At 45.2% G+C, this 26,117-nt stretch overlaps 1 protein-coding gene across 3 annotated transcripts in view; it reads left to right on the forward strand.

Moving 5' to 3' along the window:
• The first annotated feature begins 349 nt into the window (after nt 1-349).
• RNF185 (ring finger protein 185) overlaps nt 350-26,117 on the forward strand; it is a 30,145-nt gene continuing 4,377 nt past the window's right edge. Inside the window, exons 1-5 of one of the 3 annotated variants that reach the window (XM_061385418.1) lie at nt 350-458; nt 15,373-15,594; nt 18,311-18,329; nt 20,382-20,494; nt 22,169-22,223. In XM_061385418.1, the coding sequence (XP_061241402.1) occupies nt 15,419-15,594; nt 18,311-18,329; nt 20,382-20,494; nt 22,169-22,223 (363 nt within the window). In that variant the 5' untranslated portion in view covers nt 350-458; nt 15,373-15,418. Of the gene's footprint in view, nt 459-9,558; nt 10,629-12,104; nt 14,152-15,372; nt 15,595-18,310; nt 18,330-20,381; nt 20,495-22,168; nt 22,224-26,117 lie in introns of those variants that run through there. The other 2 variants (XM_061385419.1, XM_061385420.1) reach the window with 2 other exon arrangements.

Consider the following 26,117-nt stretch of genomic DNA (forward strand, 5'->3'; position numbering starts at 1 on the left):
CATTTATTTGATCACTTCTTTATTTATATCAGTAAAGACTCATTGGGTTACCATTTTAGTCAATCGGTTATACTCTGTTACTGTCATCATGTATTTTGCTCATATTGCCCCAATTTGGCCAGTGGGATCTTCAAGTTAGCTCATGGGTCCTTTGACATATTCTCGTCAGTCTGATTCCCATCATCCTTAGACATTCCGTTCCAAAATGTTCCAAGCTTGTCTGACCCTTTCCATGGTCACACCTTGGCTTTCTCAAAGGCTTCCAGACAGTCCTTGTGTTTTTTCCCTTCCTCCCGGCAGGCGGAACCTTAGAGCCCAGGATCTGGCCCGGAGCACAGCGCAATGGACCAACCACTTCCGGTTTGGGCCGGAAGTTCCTCGGAAAGCGGCGGCTTGGCGTCAGCTGACCAGAGTCCGCGTAGAAGCGCTCCGAGGTCCGGCCGGATAGACTAACCCAGGTAAGAGACTGGCTGAGCGACCGACGGGCTGACAGGCTGGGGCGGCCTTGGCGGCGTTAACTGAGCAGAGGCAGGTACATAGGGGTTGGGTGGGGGGGTCAGCTCGGGGCCGCCCAGGTTGAGGGATGGGGATCGGTTTCCGCCCTCACCGGGCCCACGGACTTGGACACTTGAGCCCAGAAGCGCAAAGACTTCAAGCCCGACTCTGGCCCAGGCCCTTCGTCCCAGGAGGGAGTTCAGGATTATGTTGTGGTCTTCTGTCCAGCAATTACAGTTTGGGGAAACTGAGGGCTAAGTAGAGAGAAGGCTCCCACAAACTCTCCCCTCCAGTCAGGAACTCACTCAGACTCCCAGTCGAGGCCGCTTCTCACGTAGGGGGTGCTTTTAATGAGTTTGCCCCCAGTGGAGAGGCCGAGGCCGGGCAGCGGGCTGAATAGAGTTGGCTTGGGAGTGAAGGACCAGAGTTGGAGACTTCGCCGCCAGCAGCCAGTCATGCTTTCCGTGCCGAGTCCTTTCCCTGTACCAGGTCTGTTTCCTCACTTGTGAAACAGGGCAGTGTTTCTCTAAATACGGTTCTCACAGCCTGTGCTTTGAAATGCCGTGGGGTGCATACTTCCCAGTACAGGACTTAAATAAGAGCTCTGATTTAGAATCTGGGTCGGAACCGGGGAAACCGCATTTTGAACATACTCCTCGGGGGTCCTCTGCATACCCATGTTTGAAACCCACTGATGGTACGTGCTTTCTTGCTGTGGGTTCTAGAAATCCATTCTTTGCTTTGAGCAACTGGAACTCCTTCAGTATCTTTGGAAGAGGGTGCGGTGGTGTTTAGCCCAGAAAAGAGAGCAATGGAAGGGAACTGTCATCGAAAACAATGTTATGGTGAAAAGAGCTTCCACTTCATCTTTGCTGTTGAAAGAGGCAGGAACTAGGACCAATAGGTGGATTCTACAGGAAGACAAGATTTTAATTAAAGAACTTAAGGGTGGTCACAGGGGACCAGCAGTGGAATGGATTGCCTCCAGAGGTGCTGTACTTCCTGTCGCAGGAGTTTTTAGATGAAAGTCCTTTTCAACTTTAAAGTGGCTAATTCTAAGTCTTTTTTTAAGTCTTCTCTGGTGCTGACTTCTTTTTTTCTGCCCTCTTTTTTAAACATCTATGTCCCCCCAGCCTACATCTCCTAAAAGTGAGGCCAGTGGGTCTGAATTTATGTAATCTCTTCCTTGTTCTGTGTACCATCCTTTTCAAGGACTTGGGAATGCCCCATCTGATCAGGGCCATTAATGTTTGTTGAATGAATAACAAAGCAGGGTCCCCACCCCCTCGGTTTGGAGCTTATTTTCCTAGAACAACTTGGAAATGAATCTGAAGACTTTGTGATTGATGAGGAAAACCCAGTAAACTCTTTGGACTCAGAGTTGAGGAGCCTGTGTCTGAAAGATCCCCTTGAGGTTGTTCAGGCCAGCCTCCCCCCAGCCCCGGGACATAAATTCCTCTTCCTCTGCTCCTGCTGCTAAGTCGATTCAGTTGTGTCCGACTCTGCGCGACCCCATAGATGGCAGCCCACTAGGCTCCTCTGTCCCTGGGATTCTCCAGGCAAGAATACTGGAGTGGGTTGCCATTTCCTTCTCCAATGCATGAAAGTGAAAAGTGAAAGTGAAGTCGCTCAGTCGTGCCCGACTCTTAGCGACCCCATGGACTGCAGCCTACCAGGCTCCTCATCCATGGGATTTTCCAGGCAAGAGTACTGGAGTGGGGTGCCATTGCCTTCTCCTTCCTCTCTCTAGCAGTGTGTTGTTATAGATGATGTGTCTACTGAGAGAATTTTTGCAATCTGTTGGCTAACTTCAGCATTAAAACCAGTCCTTTGATGGACTTGACTTGCCAGTTCATCCTCAGCCGTAATCTGCAGATAATGCTTCTAGCGTGTCTTTAGTTTTCTAATAAAACATCAAAGCTCCTTATTTTGTGATTTACAAAACTCCAAGCAGATCCCTTTTTAAAAACCAGTTAGAATGCTTAGGTTGCCCAATGGAACAGAGGTTCCGTATTATGACCCAATCCTGCTGACATGCCTTTGCCAAAAAAAGGTTAGATTTGAGCCAAGACTTCGTGCTTGTGTTTATTCTTCCTCCCTTTTTTGTGTTTCCTAGAATTTTTTTTTTAAAGTTGTGAAGTGCTTATTCAGATGTTATCCAGGTGCTGAGTAAAATGGTTTTAATTTGGTGGTGTCTTTAAAACTTTTCAATCTGAAGTTTTCCTTTTAAAAAAGTACCTTAATCAGGATTTCCATAATGTGTTCTTCAGGCCGCTAGTCTGAAGAGAAGCCTCTGAAAAAAATATTCTGTGGTTAAAGTAAGTTTGGAAAAAGCTGTGTATGAGTACCCCTTCTTAGAGCTTCTCAGCGTGTAGTATCTTGTCAAAGGCACTGAGACGTCGATAAGAAATGTGCCTAACCTTGTTTAATCTAGTGTTGCCAAACTTAATTGATGTGAAGCACTTTTTTTTGGGGGGGGGTGGTAATGGAAGCACACTGGCAAATTCTGACCTGGAGCAGGAGTCTGCAGTCTTTGGCCTGGGGCCCAAATCTGACCCCACTGCCTGTTTTTGTGTGGCCTGTGAGCTGGGAATGGTTTTTACATTTTTTAATGGTGTAGATTACATCCAAAGAGGAAGAATATTTTTTGATATGTGAAAATTAAAAGAAAATCAAATCTATTTCTATCAATAAAGCTTTATTGGAACACAGCCACATCTGTTAATTTACATACTGTTTTTGGCAGCAAAGAAGAGTAATTGCTCCAAAAACCATATGATCTGCTAAATCTAAAGTATTTACTATACAGTGCTTTTCAGAAAAAAATTTGCCAACCGCTGACCTGCTCCATATACTTTTTTTTCTTTTTCTTTTGAAATGATTTTAGACTTCCAAAAATAACACATAAACTTCAAGCATACTCTTAACCCAGCTGTCCCTAATGTTAACATTTACATAACCATAATAAAATTACCTGATAAATTTAGGATAAATACCGTACTACTAACTATAGGCTTTATTCAAGTTTTGCCATTTGTTTCACTGATATCCTTTTTCTGTTCCAGGATCCAATCTAGTTTCCCACATTGCATTTAGTATCAAGTCTTCTTAGTCTGTTCAATCTGAGACAGTTGCTCAGTCTTTTTTGGCTTTCATGAATGTAAACTTTTTTTAAAAAGATAACTTTATTTATTCATTCATTACATTTTGGCTGTTCTGGGTCTTCATTGCTGTGTGGACTTTTCTCTAGTTGCAGAGCGTGGGGGCTACTCTCCAGTTGTGGTGTGTGGGCTTCTCATTGTGGTGGCTTCTCCTGTTGCAAAGCACTGGCTCTAGGCATTCAGGCTGGAGTGGTTGGGGCAAGTGGGTTCAGTAGTTGCAGCTTGCAGACTCTAGAGTGCAGGCTCAATAGCTGTGGTGCAGACGTTTAATTACTTCTTGGCATCTGTGCTCTTCCTGGATCAGTGCAGTGCCTCCTGCATTGGCAAGTAGATTCTTTACCACTGAGGCACCAGGGAAGCCTGACTGTAAATTTTTGAAGAGAGCTGGCCGATTATTTTGTAGATGTTTCTCAAAGTTTTTGAGAGGGTGGGATAAAATTCACATATTATGAAATTCATCATTTTAATGTGTGAATGTTCCCAAAGTTATGCAGCCTTCACTGCTGTTTGAATTCCAGAGTATCTTCATCATCCCAAGAAGAATCCCTGTACATGTTAGCAGTTTCTCCCTCCTCTTCCCTCTTCCCATCCCCTGACAGCCACTAATCTGGAATCACATAGTATGTGGCCTTTTGTCTCTGGCTTCTTTGATTAAGCATAGTGTTTAGGGTTCATCCACGTCATAGCACGTGTCAGTACTGCGTTCCTTCCATGGCTGAGTAATATTCCACTGCGTGGACGCACTGTTTGGTTAGTTGTCAGTTGATTAACATATAAGTTGTTTCTGCCTTTTAGTTGTTATGACATGCTGCTCTGAACATTCATGTGCAAAGTTTTGTGTGAACATATTTTGAATTCTTTTAGATGTGTATACCTAGGAGTGGAATTGCTAGGTCATATGGCAACTCTGTTTTTTAACCTTTTGAGGACCTGCCTAACTGGTTTCCACAGCACCTCACCATTTTATATTTTCATTAGCAATATATGAGAATTCCATTTTGTCCACGCCCTGTTCAACACTTGTTATTGTCCTTTATTATTTTATTATTTTTTCCACTCTAGTGGGTGTGGTGTGGCATCTCATTGTAGTTTTATTTGCATTTCCCATTTCCCTAAGACTTGATGTTGAATAACTTTTCATGTGCATATTGGACATCCTTGCATCTTCTTTGGAGAAATGTCTATTCAGACCCTTAGCCCTTTTGTAATTGAGTTACTTGTCATCATGTACAGTTTTGCATGTAAATATTCAGAGTGTGCAGATCCCCTGAAGCCCCTTGAAGTAATTCAGCATGAGCTGAACTGCAAAATCTGAGGCAATGCCAGTAACGCCCTGATCTGAATGCAGTTGGATTTGGACATGTTGAAAGGGCTTCCCAATGGCTTAGCGGTGAAGAATTCTCCTGCCAATGCAGCAGACACGGGTTCCATCCCTGGGTTGGGAAGATCTCCTGGAGGAGAAAATGGCAACCCACTTCAGTATTCTTGCCTGAAAAATCCCATGGACAGGGTAGCCTGATGGGCTACAGCTCATGGGGTTACCAAAGAGTCGGACACAACTGAGTGACTGAGCATGAAGTTCAGAGTAAGTTGCCATTTGAAACTGCTGACCACTCAGAGCTTGGTTCAGCCCAACCACTGCTGACTGTGCAGAGCTGGGATGGCCATGTCCAGTGAAAGGGGTACCTCGGCCTCACCCCAGACATGATAAGAACACTAGGAGATGCTGTCATTCAGGAGCTACTCTTGTGTTTGTCTGATCACAGGCAGGGACTCGAGGAGTCAGAGGTAGTTGGCAAAGTCAGGACTGGTGATGGCCTTGGGCTGCTACCTGAGTTGGCAGAGCTACCAGTGCCCTCATACATCTCTGGACTCCAAAGCATTCAGCTCTCACTAGACTGGAAAACACACACACCAGTAATTATTCTTTTTTTTTTTTTTTTAATTAAAATTTTTTAAGGTCCATTTTTTAAGTCTTTATTGAAAATTTGTTACAGTATTGCTTCTATTTTATGTTTTGGCTCTTTTAAATTTTTTGGTCAAAGGCATTTGGGAACTTAGCTCCCCAACCAGGGATCAAGCCTGCAGCCCCTGCATTGGAAGGTGGAGTCTTAATCTCCCGACTGCCAGGGAAATCCCCACACCAGTAATTCTAATTGTGAAAGTAATTTGTGCTCATACTAGACATTTTGCAGAATACAGAAACTGTCAGACAGTTTCCCGCAGCAGCTGAACCATTTTACATTCCAGCAAAAGTGCACAAGGGTTCCAGTTTTTCCACCTCCTCACCAACTCTTGTGGTCTTCTGTTTTGTTTTGTTTTGTTTGATAGTAGCCATCCTAATGGGTATGAGATGGCATGTCATAGTTTGATTTGCATTTCCCACATAATTAATGATGTTGAGCATCTTCTCATGTTGTTATTGGCCATTCGTATATGTTCTTTGGGGAAATGTCTTTTGAAGTCCTCTGCCCATTTTTGGATTAGATTGTTCATTTTTTTGCTGTTGAGTTTTAGGAGTTCTCTATATACTCAGTATATTGATCCCTCAGATACATGACTGGCAGATATTTTCTCCCACTCTGTAAGTTGCTTTCTTACTCTGTTGATAATGTCTTTTTTTTCCCCCCGCTTTGGCCTTATGGCTTGTGGGATCTCAGTTCCTTGGCCAGGGATTGAACCCAGGCCACAGCAGTGAAAGTGCCAAATCCTAACCACTAGACAGGGAACTCCCCTGATCTGTTTTATGCGTGCTCTCCTGATGGTCCTCCTTAGGACCTTAGGAGAAGTGGGATCATTGTTTTTGTCAAGTATATGCTGACGTTATTAAAACTCTTAGACAGTTTTGTTGTTACCTAGTTAAATCTTGTTGACCTTATTCATTTTCTTGATGTTCTGTCTTTAGAGTTTTTCAGAGGTCCTCAGCTTCAGATAAAATTTGAATTAATGAGATTTTGTAGACTCTGAATTGAATAAGAATTCACTGGCCACATGAAAACAAAAGCTGAACTCTCACTTTGAAAAGGTTTTGGATGACAAAGCAAGGGCACACACAATCACCCCATCTGCAGGTGAGGACCCTGGCCTAGCTGAGAGGGCCAGCTGAGAGCTGGACTAGGCCCTCTGGCTCTAGGTTGTTCCTCTCACTGTATTATACTAGAAATTCACCATGCTTGCCTAGGACCTGTCCACTCTGAAGATCTTTCTTTGATACAATGTTTTATCCAGTTATGTTGGTTTGAACTGAAATTGTCAAATTCCCTTTTGTTTATTGACATATTTATTGAATGTATACTGTCTGTCACGTACTGTGCATGTGACTCTGGGAGTGTTTAACTGGAGTAAGCAAGACAGTTCAGTGAATAATTGATCCTCTGTGTGAGTAGTGTTATCTCTAATACAGATCGGTACTAATCTAGGGAAACCTGAACTTTCTATGGTCCCATATCCATAATCTTTTTTTTTTCCCTTATATTTGTTGAAGAGTTTTGGACAATGCTTAAGAAAAAAATTACTCTCAAACAGTTATGTAACATTTCCAGTTCTGAAAAACATCCCTGAAGAATGTCTTGTACTTTTAGAGCACTGATTTTCTACGGCTTTAGTTGGCTACATTGATTCATCTTGAGTTGTACAGTTCAAAGTACTCCTGGGCATCAGATCCATCAACCCACACGCATTTATGAGATGCTCTTGAGGTGTCTAGCCCTGTGCTAAGGCACTTAGGGTCTGGGTCTGGACTTGAGAGGACATACAAATGAATCATTGAGGTACTTAATTGAGCACATTGGCTTGGGAGTTGAAAACTGCCTCTGACTGGCTCTGTGACCATGGGCAAATGACCTAACTACTCTGCACCTCAATCTGACATCACAGGGGGTGCTGTATATGGTAGGGAGTGTTTACCTTGAAGGCAGGTTGTGAAGATTGGATGAGACAGTTTGTGTAAAGGGCTGAGCACAGTGTCAGCTGATGTTACTCATAGTGGTAATAGATATAACAGTTCCCTCCTGACTGTAACACTGTTGGGGGAAATCTGATTTTGCCCAGGTCAAAAATCGTGTCCTGGTCTGGATTTGCTCATACACAGTTCTGCTGTCTCATCTACAATGCCTTCAAGGAACAATGCTCATTCAGAAAGGGAAGTTTTGACTCATTCATTCAGCAAATTAATCAAATAAATATCTGCTGACTGCATAGATCCGTGGGGAGTGTGAAGAAGTAGTTACACCTTCAGTGTGCTCTGTGAAACCTCAGTGGAGGGGTATTAGCTCTGTGCCAGCCCTCATTGTTTTATCTCTTTAATCCCTCCAACTACCCTGTGAGGAAGGTAATTGCCCCATTTTAACAGATGGGTAAAAAAGGCCTGAGAAGGTAATGCGCGAGGTCACAGAGTAAGTGGTGGATCTGAGATTTGAACCCAGAGCCATCATATTCCTCTGTGCCATGATGATTTTTAAGGACAAAAGCCCATAAAAAGTTAAAGAACATTTTAAGACAGTGGTATAAGGAATGACAGAAGGCAGCCTTTTGGTCCTTGAAAGTTTGTGCTGGGGTTATCTGAATCCTACCCTGTCCTTGCCTATGAAACCTGGTAAGCTTTAAGAAAAGTCATTGACACTTGATGCCAAACAAGCTAAAACACTTTTGATTTAGAAATGATGGAAGATAGGACTTCCCTGGTGGTCCCCTGGTTGGGATTCTGTGCTTCCACTGCAGGAAGCGTGGGTTTGATCCCTGGTCGAGAAACTAAAATCTTGCATGCCACGCAGCGCAGCCACAAACACAAAAAGGAAAAAGAAAAAAAAAAAAACAATAATAATAACTGAAAAAAAAAAAAAACCCACCGAAAAACAAATAATTGAAGACAATGTGAGAAAGTTGAAGCAGCTGAACCTAGAATTTCCACTCAAATACGTGTTATGTTTGGAAATTGTTACCTATAAGGCCTGGTCTAGTGCATGGGATATAATGGGTTTTAATAGTTAATTAGCAAATGAATTAGTGAATTTAAAATATCTTCCCAAACTGCCAAAATTACCCTATTTTCCCCATGAGACTTAGGATGCGTTCTCTTTTGAAAACATGTATACTGTTGGCAAAGATGGGAGTAACAAGCACTCTTGTGTATTTTTCATGGGAGTAAAAATTGGCACATCCTTTTTCAAAGGCGTTGGTACAAAATTACAAATTTTAGATACCCTTTGACCCAGCAGTTCTAAGCTGGAATATGTCTTAAAGATGTAGTCTAGAACCATTGGTCTCCAAGGCCAAGAACAGGATGACTAGGTTGCATGGATGAGAGAGACTTTTCAGTCTGATCATTTTGTGCCTTTTGAATTCAGCCACATGAGTGTTACTCATTAAAAATATAAATCAATAAAATTTCAAAATGTGAAATGTCTGAAATAATTATTATGCTAAGGATCATTACAAGTTAGTATAGATTTGTTTAATCAGATTGCTTTCCTTTTTGTCCTGTACTAAGATCTGAACTTCTGGGACATTTAACATTTTCCCATATTTTTCTGTGTCTTAATAATGTAGTACTTACTATGGAAAAAGTGGGAAGTACAGTTAAGTGTAAAAGCAGCTTTAAAAATTTGCCCATGGTTCCATTATCCAGAGACACTACAGATAACATTTGGGCCCCTTCCAATTTTTTTCTGTATCTTTTAACCTGTTAATATCATACAGTATGTTCAGTTTGGTATATAATTTTCTATTTTGCTTTTTTTTTTTTTTTTTTACTTTATGCTATATAGAAAAATTCCCACATAACCAAAATCCTCATAGAAGGGTAATTTTTAGTGGTCTTATAATCTGTCGTGTGAATCTACCAGTTTAGTTTAGCCAGGGGATGGAGCTGGGTGGGGAAAGGAAGAGACATTGGGATCATGGAAGCCTTTGGAAGGTGAGGTGGGTCTGGGTTAGGTGGCTCAGCTGGGCATGTCAGCCTGACAGGCCAGGACTGAAGGGCACAAGGATTTCCACGCTTTCCTTCCTGCTTCGGTTGCAGACCTTGCTGCCCTGCCGCCCCCACATGAGCTCTGGGCTCCAACCATGCTGAACTTGGCAAATTGAGCTGTCCACTTGTCTTGTGTCACCAGTAAGCCCTGCCCTCGGGCGCTCTGTACACACCACTGTCAGCACACTGGGCTGCCTGTTGGTTCACTTGCCTGTATCTCCCTTTAGACTGAAACCCTTTTTTATTTATGCCTTGAATGCCTGGCAAATAGGATCATTAATAAATCTTTGATGGTTGGTATGGGATTGGGTGGACAGATAGATTAGAGATACCCAAGAAAAGGACCAGTGCAGCCCTAAGGAAAAGAGGCCAATTGCTTAGCCTCCTCTGTCCTTCTGGGCCTGAAAGTCCACTCATGCCCTTGGTCCTGTATTTGAGGGCTGGGCCTCTGTGAGCTAACTGTGGGACCAAAACTTCACGTAGACGCCAAAATTTTAGGGCCTGGTTTCTGTGTGTTCCGAGTTCAATCACCCTCTTACTTAGATTTCCTCCCACTCGAACCTTCTGTGAGTATGATGTCGACATTCTTAGAATGTGGGTCCCCTCTCTGCCTGTGTGTCCAGCAGCAGCCTGATGAGCCGTGAAGACAGGCTGGGGCTCGGCACTGTTCCTGACAGAAGACTTCTTTGTGAACACGTGTCTGCCCATAGAAACAAGACCTCTGTGGGATCACCTCTCACATCATGCTAGTTATTTATCATCCAAATCTGTAATCTTCATAGTTAGAACCAACGTTTCCAGATGTCTCTGTACACTCTGGTCAAGGAATTCTTAGAGTTAAAGGGGCAGGGAAGGAAGATTATGCATTCCTGCAGTTTTCTCTAGGACCTGAGAACTGAACACAAGAGTACTGCAAAGAGATTTCTTCACGAGCTCACATTCCCTGGTAGTTCCTTCAGGGATATGCAACTCTCGCTTTCTCTCTTCTGCTTCGATCCTGTGAGGTAAGCCAGGCCAGCTCTGGGAAGGTCGTAGGAGTGAGGATGCTCAGTCAGTCCACTCCAGCTGCCAGGCTTGGTGTTCCTAAGGGATCATGGAGTATTACAAACCTGCCTTAGTCCCAGCACTATGTGTGGTGCCTTGGACATCTCAGATTTAGAGATGTTTTTCAGAGCAAGGTATGAACTTGTTCTTTAAATGATCAGCTTTGTCACGGATGGTCCAGGTGCTGGCTGGTCTGAGGCAGACTTGTCCCTGCCTCTGCCTGCCCCCTGAGTTGACCTGACTTCTCCGTGGTCCCTGTGGGCTGTAGCTGGGGTTGGGCATTCTGAAGGACAAGCCTTGAGGTTATTGTCTTTCCAAACTGCATTCTGGTAGAGTTCTACTATTTGAGAGCTGATTTTCCAGAACACTTCATCAGAATCATCTGGAGTGGACTGTGGGGACACTTATTTAAAATACACGTTCTTGAGACTTACCTGATAGTCCAGTGGCTAAGACTTCTCACTCCCAATGCAGGGAACCCGGGTTCAGTCCCTGGTCAGGGAATTAGATCCCACATGCTACAACTAAAGATCCTACAATGAAGATCAAAGATCCCACCATCCAGTTCCAGGTCCTGTTTAAATCACTGAGGGAGTCTAGGAACCAGATCTCTGGGGGGCTGCCGTGTTTAGGAAAAACAGGCAAGTTTGATGGAGCTCCTTGTTAAAGATTATTATAATTAGCTCCTATTCTAGACTCCAGGGACTCAGCATGGTCTTACTCTTCTTTATGACTCTGTCACCCCAGGTAGTAGCACCAGGCCTCCATTGTAGTTGGAGTAGAGATCCTTTGGTCTCAGGCATAGATGGATGAAGGGTGAGTTTGCTTTGCAATCACTGCAAAGAACAAAAAAGTTAGAGGAATACATTTGAGGAAAAGCAAAGACCAGATGTTTAATTTTGTAATGCTGCATGTTAAAGGGGCAACAGGTAAGAGTGGAAAGAGTGCTGATGTGTTGGAAAGTCAGAATCGGGCACAGAATTATTACATGTGTAGTGGCCTGACCTTGGGCAGGTCCTCTGACATCTCTGGCCTGATGTCCTCTGTAAAGTGGAGTGAGAGTCAGAAGTGGTAGTAGATGTGAATGTGCTTTGAAAACTGGAAAGTGCGTTCAGATCAGGAGTGAAGAACGGTAGGGGTAGGGACAAGGGCACACAATGGACTGCTGCAGGGCTCCTCTGTGGTCAGGTCTAAGTCGAGGCCTTCCGGGGACCAGGCCAGCTTTCAGCAGGATGGCAGCGCACATATGCCCGGGGTCTACTTCCTCTCTACTCTATCTGGTTCCTGAGCTGACAGGGCCCTCTGTTCTCTAGACCAGTGTCCCAGAGGCTCTGTCCACATCGTGTTCTGCAGGTGCTCAGTGAATGGACCCGGGGAAGGGCCTGGTGCAGTGAGGCTCCTGTGCCTGAGGGAAGGCAGGAGGTGGGGAGAGGAGGCTCTGGGGATGGGGCCCAGGGTACGTTGCAGAGAGAGCTTGTGTGAGCGGCCGGCCTGGGAGTTGACTGAAACCAGTTATGTGTGTCTGTACCCGCTCACTCAGCAAATATTTGAGTGCCTACTGGGATGAAGCTCTAGAGCTTAGGTAGGGACCACGTGATCAGTCTGCTAAGAATTAGAATGAAAGTGATACGGTCTACCTAGAGTCGGCACATGCCGGCCTGTCCCAGTGCCTGGCCTGCTGCAGGACTGCTATTCCCTGCAAACTCTGAGGTGACCTGTCACTGTCCCCTGGCCATTCCTACCCTGCCACCTGCCATGACCCCGATTGTCCCCTTAGGCCTCTGTAGGAAATGTGCTGTGTGGAGCCTTGTAGGGCCAGTGAGTGGAGAGGGCAGTGAGTTGGGGGCAGTGGGTGTATGTGCATCTCCCCACAGCAGCAGCCCCCTCCTACCTTGGAGGCTCCTACAAGTCACTGTGTTATCTCATACGGCCACCTTAGCAGCCTGTAGGAGGTGTGACATTTTCATTTTTCTGGTGAGATACTCAAGCCATCAAGGCTTTTACTCACAGGCCTTTACACGGCTGGTCAGTGTGGAGCCAGGACTTCAGCTCAGAACTCTCAGGTTTGGGAAGTGAAACATCAGGGAAAAAGTTTTTTAAGGGCATTGTTATTGTCTGACTTTAGAATACAGGTAAAAATGTCAGTATTATAAACAGGGAGGACCTCTGACCCCCACCTGCAAAGTTCCCCAGCCCTCCTAATCCCAGAAATGACTGTTGATAGTTTATAGTATGTGCGGTGTAGACATTTTCTTTGTGAATGTGTGGATGTACACTCATTTATATAATCTATTTTTTCTCACCTAAATAAACTTATACTCTCCTGCAGCCTGACCTCTTTGTAAAGTACCTTTTATTATGGAAGATTTTCAAGCACACATAAATAATGCGATGAATCCGCATTCATCATCCAGCTGCAACATCAACTTCCTTGTTCTTGTTTCATCTTTTTTTTCCACTTTCACTTTTCCCCCTCGAGTACTTTAAAGCAGGTCCCAAACATTTTCTCATTCCTTCATAAAGACTTAATTGTACATATCTAGCAGGTGAAAAAAATTTAAATATGCCATTATCACAACCAATAAAAGTAACAGTAATTCTTTAATATAAACTAATGCCCAGGCTGAGTCGGTTTTTGTCAGCCATCTCACAAACGTCTTTGAGCAGGTGGTTTGTGTGAATCTGGTTCCAGTGAGACCCACCTGCTGCCAGTGGCTGGTGTGTCTCAAGTCTCAGTTTATAACTCTGCGCTGTTTATTTTCTGGAGAACTTTGGTTACTTGTCCTGTAGAAACTCCTACATTCTGAATTTGCTGATTGCAGCTCCCTGGAGTTGTTTAACACATGCCTCTGTGCCCCGTATTTTCTGAAAATGGTCATTTGTTTTACAGACTTGATTAGAGTCTGTGTTTTAGGGCAAGGACACTTTGTTATTGGTGCTGTGTGCTTCCTGTTGCATCACATCAGGCGACTGTCATTAAGATCCATCAGTGAACCTGACTGAAGGTTGTCTTTCCACATCTGTACATATAGTCCTTAATTTTAAAATAATTTTTTTTTTTTTTTTAAGAAACACACATGTCAGGGTGCTTGAGTTGGAATGACAAAGAAAGGCCATAATGGGGCCCTCACAGACAGGCTCCATGCTGTGAAGAAGAGAGCAGACTTGTGGAGAGGAGGAAGCCCTGGACCACAGGGAAGACCTGGAGCAGAGGCCAGAACAGTGCTGTGCTGCTGGCAGCCAGCTGCTCTTCTGGGACATTATGTAAAATGATGTAACTGAGTGAAAAAGTGGTGCTGAGCTGGCTGCCTCTCCCTGCTCAAGTCACTGAGCTGCTGTCGTGGTGAGGGGTGCTCGTGGACGCTGAGTTCCAAGTCCGTGGTGTGTAGGAAGGCCCTGGGCCTGAAGGGACTGTGGCCTTTTGGTCCTTATCTCTTGGTACCCTGGAAGCTGAAATCAGGGAGGTCTTCTGTTGCTCCAGGGGTGAGTCCCAGACTTGTGGTGGGCCTACCTGCGCTGGAGAGAGTGAGTGGGATGGCCTGCCGCAGCAGTCTCAGAGCAGGAGAGGGCACCTGGAGACCATGGAGTCCAGTGCCTCAGTTTACAGATGAGGAAACCGTGGCCCAGAGAGGAGAAGGGAGGGTTTCAAGACCACCTAGCAAGTGGTCTTGTAACCACTATAAGCAAGCTGGAGGCTCAACTGTGACCAGCATCCAAGCCTCTGATTCTCTGACTGGTAGTCAGCTAGCATTTCCCCCTTGGAATTTCTGAGGTGACCAATTCTTACTCTGCAGCTAGAATTTCTGGGTATCCTTTGGTGGTGTTCTCATGCTTGTTCTTGTTCAACTCCTGGTGGATCTTTGAACTGGAGGTGGTCATGAACGGTGGTCTGTTTCTCCCCGCGTGTGGTGCCCAGCTTGGTCTGTGGTGGTGCAGTGGTGGAGTGAATACAGACTGTGTCAGGAGTCCCAGCCTCAGCCCCGCATCCATTAGTCAGCCAAGAGGTCTCATGCTGCAGTTTTCCTGAGGGGTAAAAGCTTTTCCTTCATTATGTTTATATTTATTTTTTACTTACGGTAGGTGATACTGATTTTCTATTTTCAGCATGGATATAGCCTTCTCTTTATTGAAAGTTGGTAGACTTAGACAAAATAAGGTAGATAGGATTCCAGCTTAGCAGAAGGGAAAATGCAAAAGATGGCAGTGTGGAAAATGTTGGACCAGATGACTTTTTGTCCTTGCCAGCTTCCTAACCTTTCACAGTTCCAGGGTTTTCTTTGTATTCTGGTGTGTGCTGGTCACAATCCTCTGGCTTGAGCAGACTCACCCACCAGCATAGAGGCCGTCCATAGTTATGAGCACTGCCTGTGAACTTTCAGTCTGATTGAGCGTGTATTTATCACTTGGGCAGTTCCCCGGGAGAATGGAAATACACTGAGACGGGGTCCTGGTTCCAGTGGAGGCTGTCTTCTTCTTGTGTGCTGTTATTTACGTGGTCCATTCTGGGCTACATTCACGGAAAGTTTCTGAGTCATTTTTGTCTGGCTAACACCCCACGACTGCCACCCTCTGCCACTTCTAGGAAGTCTCAAGGGTTCAGTCATAATCTGAATTTCCAGACGTGAGAGAAGATGGGGGTGTTGGTGTGGAGCGGGGCACAGAGAGTGGGCTGCAGAAACGGGCAATCATGTCTCTGCCTTTCAGATTTCCCTGGGGAGAGTCTTCACCCCGAGCTTGCTGACGGCCAAGGATGGCAAGCAAGGGGCCCTCAGCCCCTGCGTCCCCGGACAGCTCCAGTGCGGGGGGGCCCAGTGGCAGCAGCAACGGCGCTGGTGAGAGCGGGGGCCAGGACAGCACGTTTGAGTGCAACATCTGCCTGGACACAGCCAAGGACGCCGTCATCAGCCTGTGCGGCCACCTCTTCTGGTCAGTACCCTTCCGTTCTTCTGGGGCACATGTGCCAAGTCTAAAAAGCTTGTGGCCCTGGACAGTTTTGGAGCATTTGGGTCCTGATATACTCAGGCCCAAAGGCAGGAGACCTGGGTTCTCATCCCCGCTGTGCTGCTGATAAACTGAGTGACCTTGGACAGGTCCTGTCCCCACCCTGGGCTCCCTGACCCCATCCCTGAAGTGACAGTGCTCACCATTTAGTGAGCACCACTCCATGCCCACTTGCTGCACTGAGCCAAGAGGCAGTTACAGTGCAATGGCCCTGAGCAAGGACCTTGCCCTGAATCCTGACTCCACCACTTTCCTCCTGAGTGACCGTGGGCAAGGTGCTTCCACACACAGTGCTTCATTTTATAGGGTTGTTTGGGAGCATTCAGTGACTTAGAAGAGCATGTAGAAATGTTATGTTTTAGCTGTGATCCTGATGTTTGTTACCATATTTTACGTATATCCAAATGAAGTGGCAGAGTCCGTGTCCATTTTAGCCTTGGTGCTTATAGAAGCCCCTCCTGGCTCTGAGAATCTGGGTGAATGTCAAGATTTTATTGATTTATTTTTTTGCTCTTGCTTTTGAGCTGGACCCTGAGGGTTAAATTGGGGAAACGAGAGGGATGAGAGTGCCAGCCAGGTAAGGTGCAGAGCGTGCCGCCCGAGGCAGGCGGTTTGCATGGTCAGGTTCATGTGACACCTGAAGCTGCTGTGTGGGCAAGGAAGTATTAGAAGCAAGAGGGTTAGAGGAGGATTGGGCTAGATTGTCAAACCTAGATTTGATTAAGCAGAACATGGAGCTGTTGAATATTTTTGAGCAGAGGAGTGGTGTGAAGAAAGGGTCATTTAAATAACGTGTCAGTAAGTTTAAATTGGCAACAGGGAAAAGGATAAATTTATTAGCGATTTTTTTTTGGAGGCTCTTGCTTTGATGATTAAGTTTTATGCAAGAACTGTTTGTCATCAGCCCTCTCTTAGAAATTGAAGATACTCTAGTTTTGTGACTGAGGTATCATAAAACCAAGATTTTAAAAAATTAAGAATTCAGTCAGGGTACCATTGGAAAGAACACATTCAAAAATGAAACAAATGCTTCCAACCCTAGTGGTTTGTCCCCAAGCAAATCTGCTGTCCTCGCTCTGAACCCCAGCTTCCTTGTCTGTGAAGTGGAGACAGTTGCCTCGAATGTTAGTGTGACGACTGTTGAGTGACATGGAAACAGGAATAGTCATTCAGCCATAGCCTGGCACACAGTGGTTGTTTAATGCCTGGGAGTGACCATCATTGTTAGAATCCAGAATTTTTCCTGGAGAGGCACCCTGTCTTCTCCCCTGCAGCCTGTGAGGGAAGTTGCCACTGGAGAGCTGCCACAATTTGGGGTGCCCTCTGCTCTGTTGGGAATGAAGTTGCAGGGTTAACGTTGGAGTCAGGTGTCTGTTATGTCCAGGGAGGTTTTGTGTTCTGGGTTATGAGGGTAAAGTTCAGTAATTGGGAAAGGAATTATCGTCTGAGTCCAGAGGAGATACGTTGCGTCTGCGTTTTCTACTGTCCTAGCGCTTGGTAGGCATGCACCAAGTGTTTGTTGGTTGAGTGGATGAATGAATGAAGAGAGAAAGAATAAATCTGGAGGTAGAGTAACTTTTCCTTCAGTTCTGTAAATGTCTCCTGCACCCAGTGCTGGGCAGCAGAGGGACAGGAAACTGGAAGCCAGAAGACTTCTGTTTTGTTTGTTTTTGACTGTGCTGAATCTCCGCTGCTGAGCAGGTTTTCCTCTCGTTGCAGCTTGTAGGCCTCTTGTTGCAGTGGTTTCTCGTGTTGCAGATGGCAGGGTGTAGGGTGCTCAGGCTTCAGTAGTTGTAGTGCACGAGCTCAGTTGTTCTGTGGCATGTGGAGTCTTCCCAGATCAGGGATTGAACCCATGTCTCCTGCATTGGCAGGAGGGTTCTTTACCACTGCGCCAGGGAAGCCCAGACTTCTGTTTTAGTCCTGGTGCCACAGGCAAGTGGTTTCATGTTTCAGAGTTTGGTTTCTTCATTTGTAAAATGAGAAATCAGGCAGCAGTCTCTCCCTAAGCTGAATGTAGACCTTTCTGCCAAGCAGTGTCCCCGTCTTTCCATTATTTCACGATGTCTTTACCGTGCCGTTGAACTTTTAAGCTGCTTCCTGCCTGCAGAGCTCTCAGGGCTGAGAACAGCCTGAAGATTTTGTTAAATTGGGTCTAGATCCCACCTTCCTTGTGGGCCTGAGGAGGCTGTGAACCCACTGAAGTTGAGTCTAAAATAGGACATGTGTGCACGTGCGTGTGTGTGAGGATGCCCCCGTGAATTTCCCTGCACGGAGGATCCTTAGCTTTCGTTGGTTTCCTTCAGAGGTCGTAACCCCCCCAGAGGTCGATTTGTAGAGAAGCTGGTTTGGGGAGGGTCTGGAGCCTGGGGATCTTCATAAGTAGTGGGACTCCGAGGGTAGAGACTCGGGTCTTGTCCCCATTGCTTCTCTTCCTCTGTGGCTTTAGCTCAGTCTCTCCTAATTTCTGATACCATCAGTCCCCACAGGCTCTCAGTGGGTTGCAGTACTCCACAGTTCAGTCCTGTTGCCCCTTTCTCTGCTCCCACCACACCCAGTGTTTCTGTTAACGAAATCATTTTTTTACCTTTCCCCCTTTCTCTTTCTCCTTGATGAATGCTTGCCCTGGGGACTCTTGCAGTTGGCCGTGTTTACATCAGGTAAGATGCATTGCATTTTACTTTGTCTTTCATCAGCTGTGGTTGCACAAGACACCCCTGGTCTCAGGAGACTGCTGTCAGCAGCTGCAATCTCCCCTGCTTGTGGGCTCATTTGCCTGTGTTCCCCCTAACCCTGTGTATTCACCTGCCTGCTGACAGCCACTTGATGAAACAAGAGGTCAGTGGCGTCCCAGGCAGGGTGCTCCTGACTGCTGCCAGTGGCCTTTGTGGCTTTGGCAAGCTGCTCCTCTCTGGGTCTCATTCCCTCATGTGTAAATCAGATTGGATGTGATTGTATGTTAGATTTTATTGTTGAGATTGTGTTTCTATAAAAAGTACCTCCCATCATATCAGCACTCTTTCTAGCCTTAAAGGCCTTGAAAATACTAGGAAGGGGAGAACTCTTTTCGTCTCAATGGAGAGCTTCTATGAAAAAGTCTGTTTTCCCAGCATTTGATTATTATGAAAACCAGTTGGTAAGTCTTCTCCAAGACCCAGGCGCCTGCTTGGTGGGACAGAGCGGGGCCTGGCATTGATGGCTGGCTGTGAATAATCGCTGCTGGCTGACAGTCTCCATGGTTGTTGGCAGTCAAGCCCTGTACTCGTAGGTGGCTTGGGAATGTAGAGGGAGGTTAGAAGTTCCAGACCGCTGGAGCCTCAGAATCTGAACGGGAGAAGCAGAGGAAGCGAGAGGGCTTTCCACTGCGTTTCCAGGCTGTGCATTCTGACCCCAGTGGAACCTGGTAGAGCACGTCTGTTCTAAATCGATAGAGAGCACGTAGCACATTCTCACGCCTTTGACAGTAAAATAAAGGCAGTAGGGTATAAAACCGTCAGATGCTGCGTTCTCCTTGCCCTGAAATTCTAGATTCACATTTGTGTGATAAATGACGTATCATTGTGTCTAAAGGTACAATTTATGCTTTAAGATAAATATTGAGTGTGTATGTATGTGTGTGTATATGTATAGAGAGAGAGATTATAAATCAGTATCTAATGTCTACAAAGACACTAACGTAATGTATTTTTATTTTAATTTTGTTTTTGAGAAAACTAAAATTATTTTAATACAACCAGGGAAAGGACCTAGAAAACTCAAAATGGGATTGTTGTTTTTAATTTTGAAAGAAGTAGTTGAATGCACAAATTAATGGAAATGCATTAAAAAACACTAAGCAAATTTAGATAATAAGAAAAATCTATCCTTAGCACATAGTAAATAACCAGAAAATGGTCAGTTTATGTCTAGATACTGATGACTAAGGTACATAGTTGTTGAGGAAATGCTGTAAAAGTAAGAAACAGAAAAATATGACTGTCAGGATCATACAATTGACCTGTTGAGGAGGCCTGTTGAGGAGGTGGAGATTTAAAGTTTGTTATTTTGGGACTTCCCTGGGGTCCGATAGTTAAAACTCTGTGCTCCCAATGCAGGGGGTGGAGATTCAATCCCTGGTCGGGAAACTGAGATCCTACATAACACATGGCATGGCCAAAAAGAAAAATAAAGTTTGTTATACTTACATGTGCGTGCTCAGTTACGTCTGAATCTTTGCAATTCCATGGTCTATAGCCCGCCAGGCTCCTCTGTCTGGAATTTCCCAGGCAAGAATACTGGAGTGGGTTGCCATTTTCTTCTCGGAGGATCTTCCCCACCCAGGGATCAAACCTACATCTCCGGCTTGGCAGGTGGATTCTTTGCCACTGTGACACCTGGGAAGCCCTTGTTATATCTGCAGCCTAACCTGAGACTGGGTCTGTCAGACCTCTTGACACAGCTCCAGGCCTGCAGTTTCTTCCTGCTGGGAAGCCCCGTGAGAGAACGAAGCATTAAAAAGCCTGTTTAATTATGATAGCATTTAAAGGCAATTTTGATTGCACCACTAGTAAATATTTATCAAGTGCCAGGTGCAGGATGAGAGACTTGGGTTCCTTGCGATGTTCCTTGCTGGTGTTCATGTTTCCAGTGTGAGACCTCTGGTCCTCTGCTGGCTCTGACAGACCACCCTGGTGGGCTTCCGCCCTTCATGCACTTTTCTCTCCTGCTTGCAGTGGTTGGAGACGAGACCTAACAGACAGGTGTGTCCAGTTTGCAAAGCTGGCATCAGCCGCGACAAGGTCATCCCGCTCTATGGCAGGGGCAGCACTGGGCAGCAGGACCCCAGGTGAGTCCATGGGGCCCCTCTTACTGCTCCCCGTGGACACATACTCACTTCCATTCAGCACCCCTCACCCCCACCCTTTAGTAGGTGCTTAGAGACCCTCAGTTTCCAGACGCTTGAGATCCAGATGGGAGTCAGCCAGGAGGGGAGCGGAGCCAGGTTGCCACTTGCTGGGCTGTAACAGACGTGCTCTGAGCACCTGCTCGTGGGCTGGTCATGTGCTGGGCAGCACGCCGGACTCCACCACCGCAGGTGTGCAGAGTGCTGTGAGGGAGCCTGGGAAGCAGGGTATCCAGCGGGAGGATCTGCAGGGAGGGCGGTGGCTGTAGCAGTGATGTAGAGAGTCAGGGGGAGGAAACGGGATTGGGAGACTTTCTGGGGTCTGAGATTTCTGGAGATGGAGGCATGAGCAGGTCTGGCATGCTGTAGACACAAGTACTGAGAGCCTGCATGGTGTGGTGCGTGCACACGCACACACACACATAAACACACTCTCTTCCTGCAGCTCCTCCCCCACACACTCTATCTCTTCCAGCATCACACACACATAGGCACACACATAGACACACACACACATACACACACACTCTCTCTCTCTCTCTCTCTCTCCCCCCCCACCCCCTCGCCCCAAACTCCTGCAGTGTCTCTTAACCTTCCACCCCACTCCAGCATACCCTGTACCCAGACACACTGGCCTTCCCTTAAGGGACACACTTACCCTTTTACCTTCATGAGCCTTTGTATTTATTGTCCCTTTGCCCTTTCTATCCTGTTGGTCCTGCTCAACTCCCCGCTCCTCCTCTATAAATTCTCCATCTTTAATGAGCAGCCCTAAAGTCACCTCCTCCTTGAAGCCCCCTTTCCTCCCCACATTAGGTGCTTGCACCCTGCTCCATTCAGTTGGCACCTCCATTAAAGAAGTGCCTTCTACACAGTAGTGTGATATTTTACAGCCCCTTTAACCCACAAGCACTTCAGAAGTGGTGTCTGTCATAGCCTGCTGCCTGATGGGTAATGAGCAAAGTACTTGCCCAAGAGTAGTGGGACATAAAGCTGAAGGTGATGGGGTGGAACAGAGAGACCCTGAATCTCAGCCCTCTCTGCTGACAAGCCATCTTCTGTTCCAGTTTGGATTTTGGGTTTTTGACACAGTGACCCACTGGCAGTCATAACCAGTCTGGGTCCAGCTCTCTATTAGAGGAGTAAGCCAAGAGCAATCTGATGAGCATCTTGTAGCAAGTGGATTTTCTCTCTGGTTTTCTACACACTGCTGCCGTTGTTGCTGCTGCTGCTAAGTCGCTTCAGTCGTGTCCTACTCTGTGCGACCCCATAGACGGCAGCCCACCAGGCTCCCCCGTCCCTGGGATTCTCAAGGCAAGAACACTGGAGTGGGTTGCCATTTCCTTCTCCAGTGCATGAAAGTGAAAAGTGAAAGTGAGGTCGCTCAGTCATGTCCAACTCGTAGCTACCCCATGGACTGCAGCCCACCAGGCTACACACTAGGGAAAGGCAATTGCAGGTAGCACAGAGTTGATAGTTGATCTGACTGGGCATTGGTTCATGTGCATGGCACGAAAAGGGGCCCTGGCCTTGACCTTTTTGGTGAAGGGCTCCCCCACTCAGGAAACAGATCAAAGCGTTTCCTAATGGACTGACTTTACACCGTTTCTGTTTCAGAGAGAAGACCCCTCCCCGTCCTCAAGGACAGAGGCCAGAGCCGGAGAACAGGGGGGTAAGGAAAATTCTAGAACAAACCTTCTTGAAATGAGCCCCTGACTTTAGAAGTTTCCCTCTTGGCCCTACACTATTTCTCCTTGATTACAAAAGTAAAGGGAAATTTGCAAAATACAGAAAGGAAAAGAGGGGAGAAAATAACTTATAATCACACCATCCAGAGATAACCACTGGAAACATTTTGGTCTGTTTACTTTTCTATTTTTCTATAATTATCTGTGTACACAAACTTTATAGATTTGTGTGTGTATCTTTTACAGATAGATCTGTTTGTATACATATATTTTTATTTTTATGGCATTTGGCTCCTGTTTTGTAACCACCTTTTAAAATTGTATTCTTTCTTTTTAAATTAAAAAATTTATTTTTAAAAATATTTCTTTTTAAAATTTTATTTAATGCCTTCTGTATGCTGGGCATCAATCTAGGCACTGGTGATGTACATAGTGAACATACTAAAGATCCCTGCGTCTGTGGAGTTCATAGGCAGCTCTGGGAGATATTTCAGGTTCCGTTCCAGACTGCCACAGTAGAGTGAGTATCACAGTAAAGCAAGTCACACAATTTTTTTGGTGTTCCCAGTGCGTATAAAAGTTATGTTTGCAGTATAGTCTATTAAACGTGTAATAAGCAGACATAATTTTTAGACAGTAAATTAAATTATGGCCAAAAAAAGTATATACTTCAATTAAGAAATACTTTATTGCTAAAAAATGCTATCATCAAAACCTTCAGCAAGTCTTAGTAGTGGTAACACCAGAGATTACTGATCGTAGATCACCATAACAAGTCTAATAATGAACAAGTCTGGAATACTGCGAGAATTAGCAAAATAGGATAAATCAAACAAATGGTGTTGGAAAAATGGTGCCTTTAGACTTACTTAATGCAGGGTTGCCATAACCTTCCATTTGTAAAAAACACAGTGTCTGTGAAGCACAATACAATGAGAAATATCCTCAGAGAGGGAGGGATTTGTAATGATGTATCTTGAGATTTTGCATCAGTAATATTTTACTTCATGGCCATTTAAGTGATCACATGGACTTAATGTAATTTATTTAATCCTTTGGATTGAATGGATATCTAACTGCTTCCTTTTCTTTTTTATATTTAAAAAATACTCTGGTGAATTTTTTTTTTGGCCACACTGCACAGCCAGCTTGTAGGATCTTAGTTCCCCAACCAGGGATTGAACCCAGGCCCTCGACAGTGAAAGCACCGAGTCTAAACTGCTGGACCACTAGAGAATTCCCCCTCTGATGAATTTATAACTTTTTTGCAGGTTCATGATTACTGGGATAAATTCTTAGTAGAGTTACTGGATTAAAAATTTGCACATTTAAATGTGCACAAAACAAGTATATTTCATTTCCCCATCTTTTCGTCTGTGTGCTTGTGTATGTATATTTTTATGTAGCCATTAGTATTCTGCTTTCTTCTTCAAGAAAATTGTTTAATTTTAAATTTTTTATTTTGTATTGGGGTATAGCTGATTACCAGTGCTAAAATTTAATTTTGACAATATTTTCCATAATGTTCTTCATGTCCTCTTTATTAGTTTTAATGATAATAAAAAATACTTATTTCATTGAATTTTGATGCATTATAATTTGTTTTTTTTTTCATTGAAGGACCTTTTAGTTGCTTTCAGAATGAGGATCTTAGTAACAGCAGTGAACACTTGATGAATGATTATTATATGCAAAGAACTGTATGTTAAGGCTTTATATGTATGATCTTATTTAAACCTTACATCAACGCACTGAACAAAAGAGAAAACTGAGGCTTGTGAAGTGACTTGTCCGGGGCCACACAAAGCTGAAACCTAGACCAGGCTTGTATTGAAGTCCTGGCTCTTGACTACCAGATGACCCCACGTTAACCATCCCAGGCTTTGGTTCCCAGCAGAGCATTGCTCCTAACACAGTAATCCGAGGCCCCAGGAAGGCGGAGGCCCTGGCTGTGAAAACTGAGATGTACCTCTGACGTTGACCAGCGCCACTCACAGCCGCCAGTCAGGCTTTGCCTGCTCTGCCCCAGGAGCAGAAGCCTGTGAGGACTTGTGGGGTTGCAGAGGTGTTGCTGGAAGTGGGGCTGGAGGGCCAGTCCTTGGGCTGGCCCTGAATGAGGTGGTGGTTCCTGATGAAACAGTTGCATCTTTCTAGGTGAGGCAGCCTTGATCCCAGGAGCCCTCAGACTCTACCAGGCTGGTTCTGAGTCGGAGGCTTTTCTGTACCAAGGATATGGAAACCAGTTGTTTTCTTCCCTGAACATCTTATCAAAATCGGCTGTTAGGCTTTATGGGTAGTGCGGTCCAGCAGGAAGTTCAGAGCTGGTGCCAGGCTACGCTCAGTAGGGATGGGGGCGGCCACTTCCATGACCTTCGAAAGGCTCACAAGTGCAGCCGGTCAGCTGTTTGTGAAGAGCAGTTAGCCCAACAATTTTTCTTATTAAAATTATTTTAAAATCATTTGTTCTAAGGATCTACCCATGGATGCAGAGGAGGAGAGTTTTTTTAAGATGTGCACAGTAATTAAGAACATGGAGGGGGAAGAGGGGTCCACGTGATTAAGACTCTGCACTTCCATTACAGGGGGCTCAGGATCGATCCCTGGTCAGGAAACTAAGATCCCAAATGCTGCTCAGTGCTGCCAAAAAAATAAAATTAAAACAATATGCTTTGGGACTTCGCTGGTGGTTCAGTGGCTAAAACTCTGAGCTCCCAAGGCAGGGGGCCCAGGTTCCATCCCTAGTCAGGGACTGGATCCCACATGCCACAACTAGCACAGACCTGGTGTAGCCAAATATTAAAAAAGAAAAAAAGCATGGATTTTCAAACCGTATTATTGATCTAGTTTCAGATCTAAACTCTACCCCTTAGCAGCTGTGTGACCTTGGTCAAGTTATTTCACCTCTGAGCCTTGGTTTGGTCATCTGTGAATGTGGGTGATGCTGATGTAAGAATTAAATGTGATTTGAGTGTCCCAGTACTTCACTTGATGCCCAGCACAAAGTTGGCCCTTAGAAAATAGGAGTTAACCTATTTACAGTATTGCAGTTCCTGCCGAATCTTTTCATGTGAAAGATGATGCCGGGTAGAACACATTATAGAGAGAAAAGCTGAGGATGATACCAGACTGCTGGCAGTGATCATTGCAGGCAGGAGTTATGAAGTGGAGGGTGAACAAGGAGACCTCTGACTTCTATGTCATTTATTCTTACAATATGTGAATTTCTCATAGCCAGCATATATTACTTTTATAATCAGGAGAAAAGGTGTTTTGAAGTTTTAAAATTCTCTGTGACAATATTAAAAGAAAAATTTGAGGGAAAATACTTACCCATATCTTTTCCACCTGTGTACGTATTGTCTTGTACCTGTGATCATGGTGTTCAAACAGTTTCATCTGATAACTTGTCACAAGAGTCTTTCTGTGTTCCTGCATAGTCACCGTAATGTTCTCTGGGAGGAGGTATGGAAATTGTGATCATAGTCTCCATTGTTGGCTGATTACGGTTCCACTTTCTATTGCTGTTACAGATAGTGTGTAGCTTGTTCTATGTTCCTTTGTAATTGGGCATGGGGGTTATTGCCACTCCGGCTGTTACAAAGCATGAAGAGTTTTCTGGCTAGTGTGGGACTCTGGGAAAGAATCCCTGGAGCTCTGAGAACCCTCACATGCATCAGCAGAGAGTTCTACTTTGGGCCAGAGCCAGCCCTTTCTGGCATTCACAGCTCCTTAGCTGGGCCACCTGGAAGGGCAGAAGAGCAGAGCTCCTCTGCCTTGGGGTTGAGATGGGAGGAAAAGAGGGTGGGAGGTGCCACACGTAAGTAAGGTGACATGTGACAAGTAGGGGAGAAACCTGCTGGTTCTGAATTGCGTCTCTT

Source organism: Bos javanicus, chromosome 17, assembly GCF_032452875.1.
Source record: "Bos javanicus breed banteng chromosome 17, ARS-OSU_banteng_1.0, whole genome shotgun sequence".
Lineage (NCBI taxonomy): Eukaryota > Metazoa > Chordata > Mammalia > Artiodactyla > Bovidae > Bos > Bos javanicus.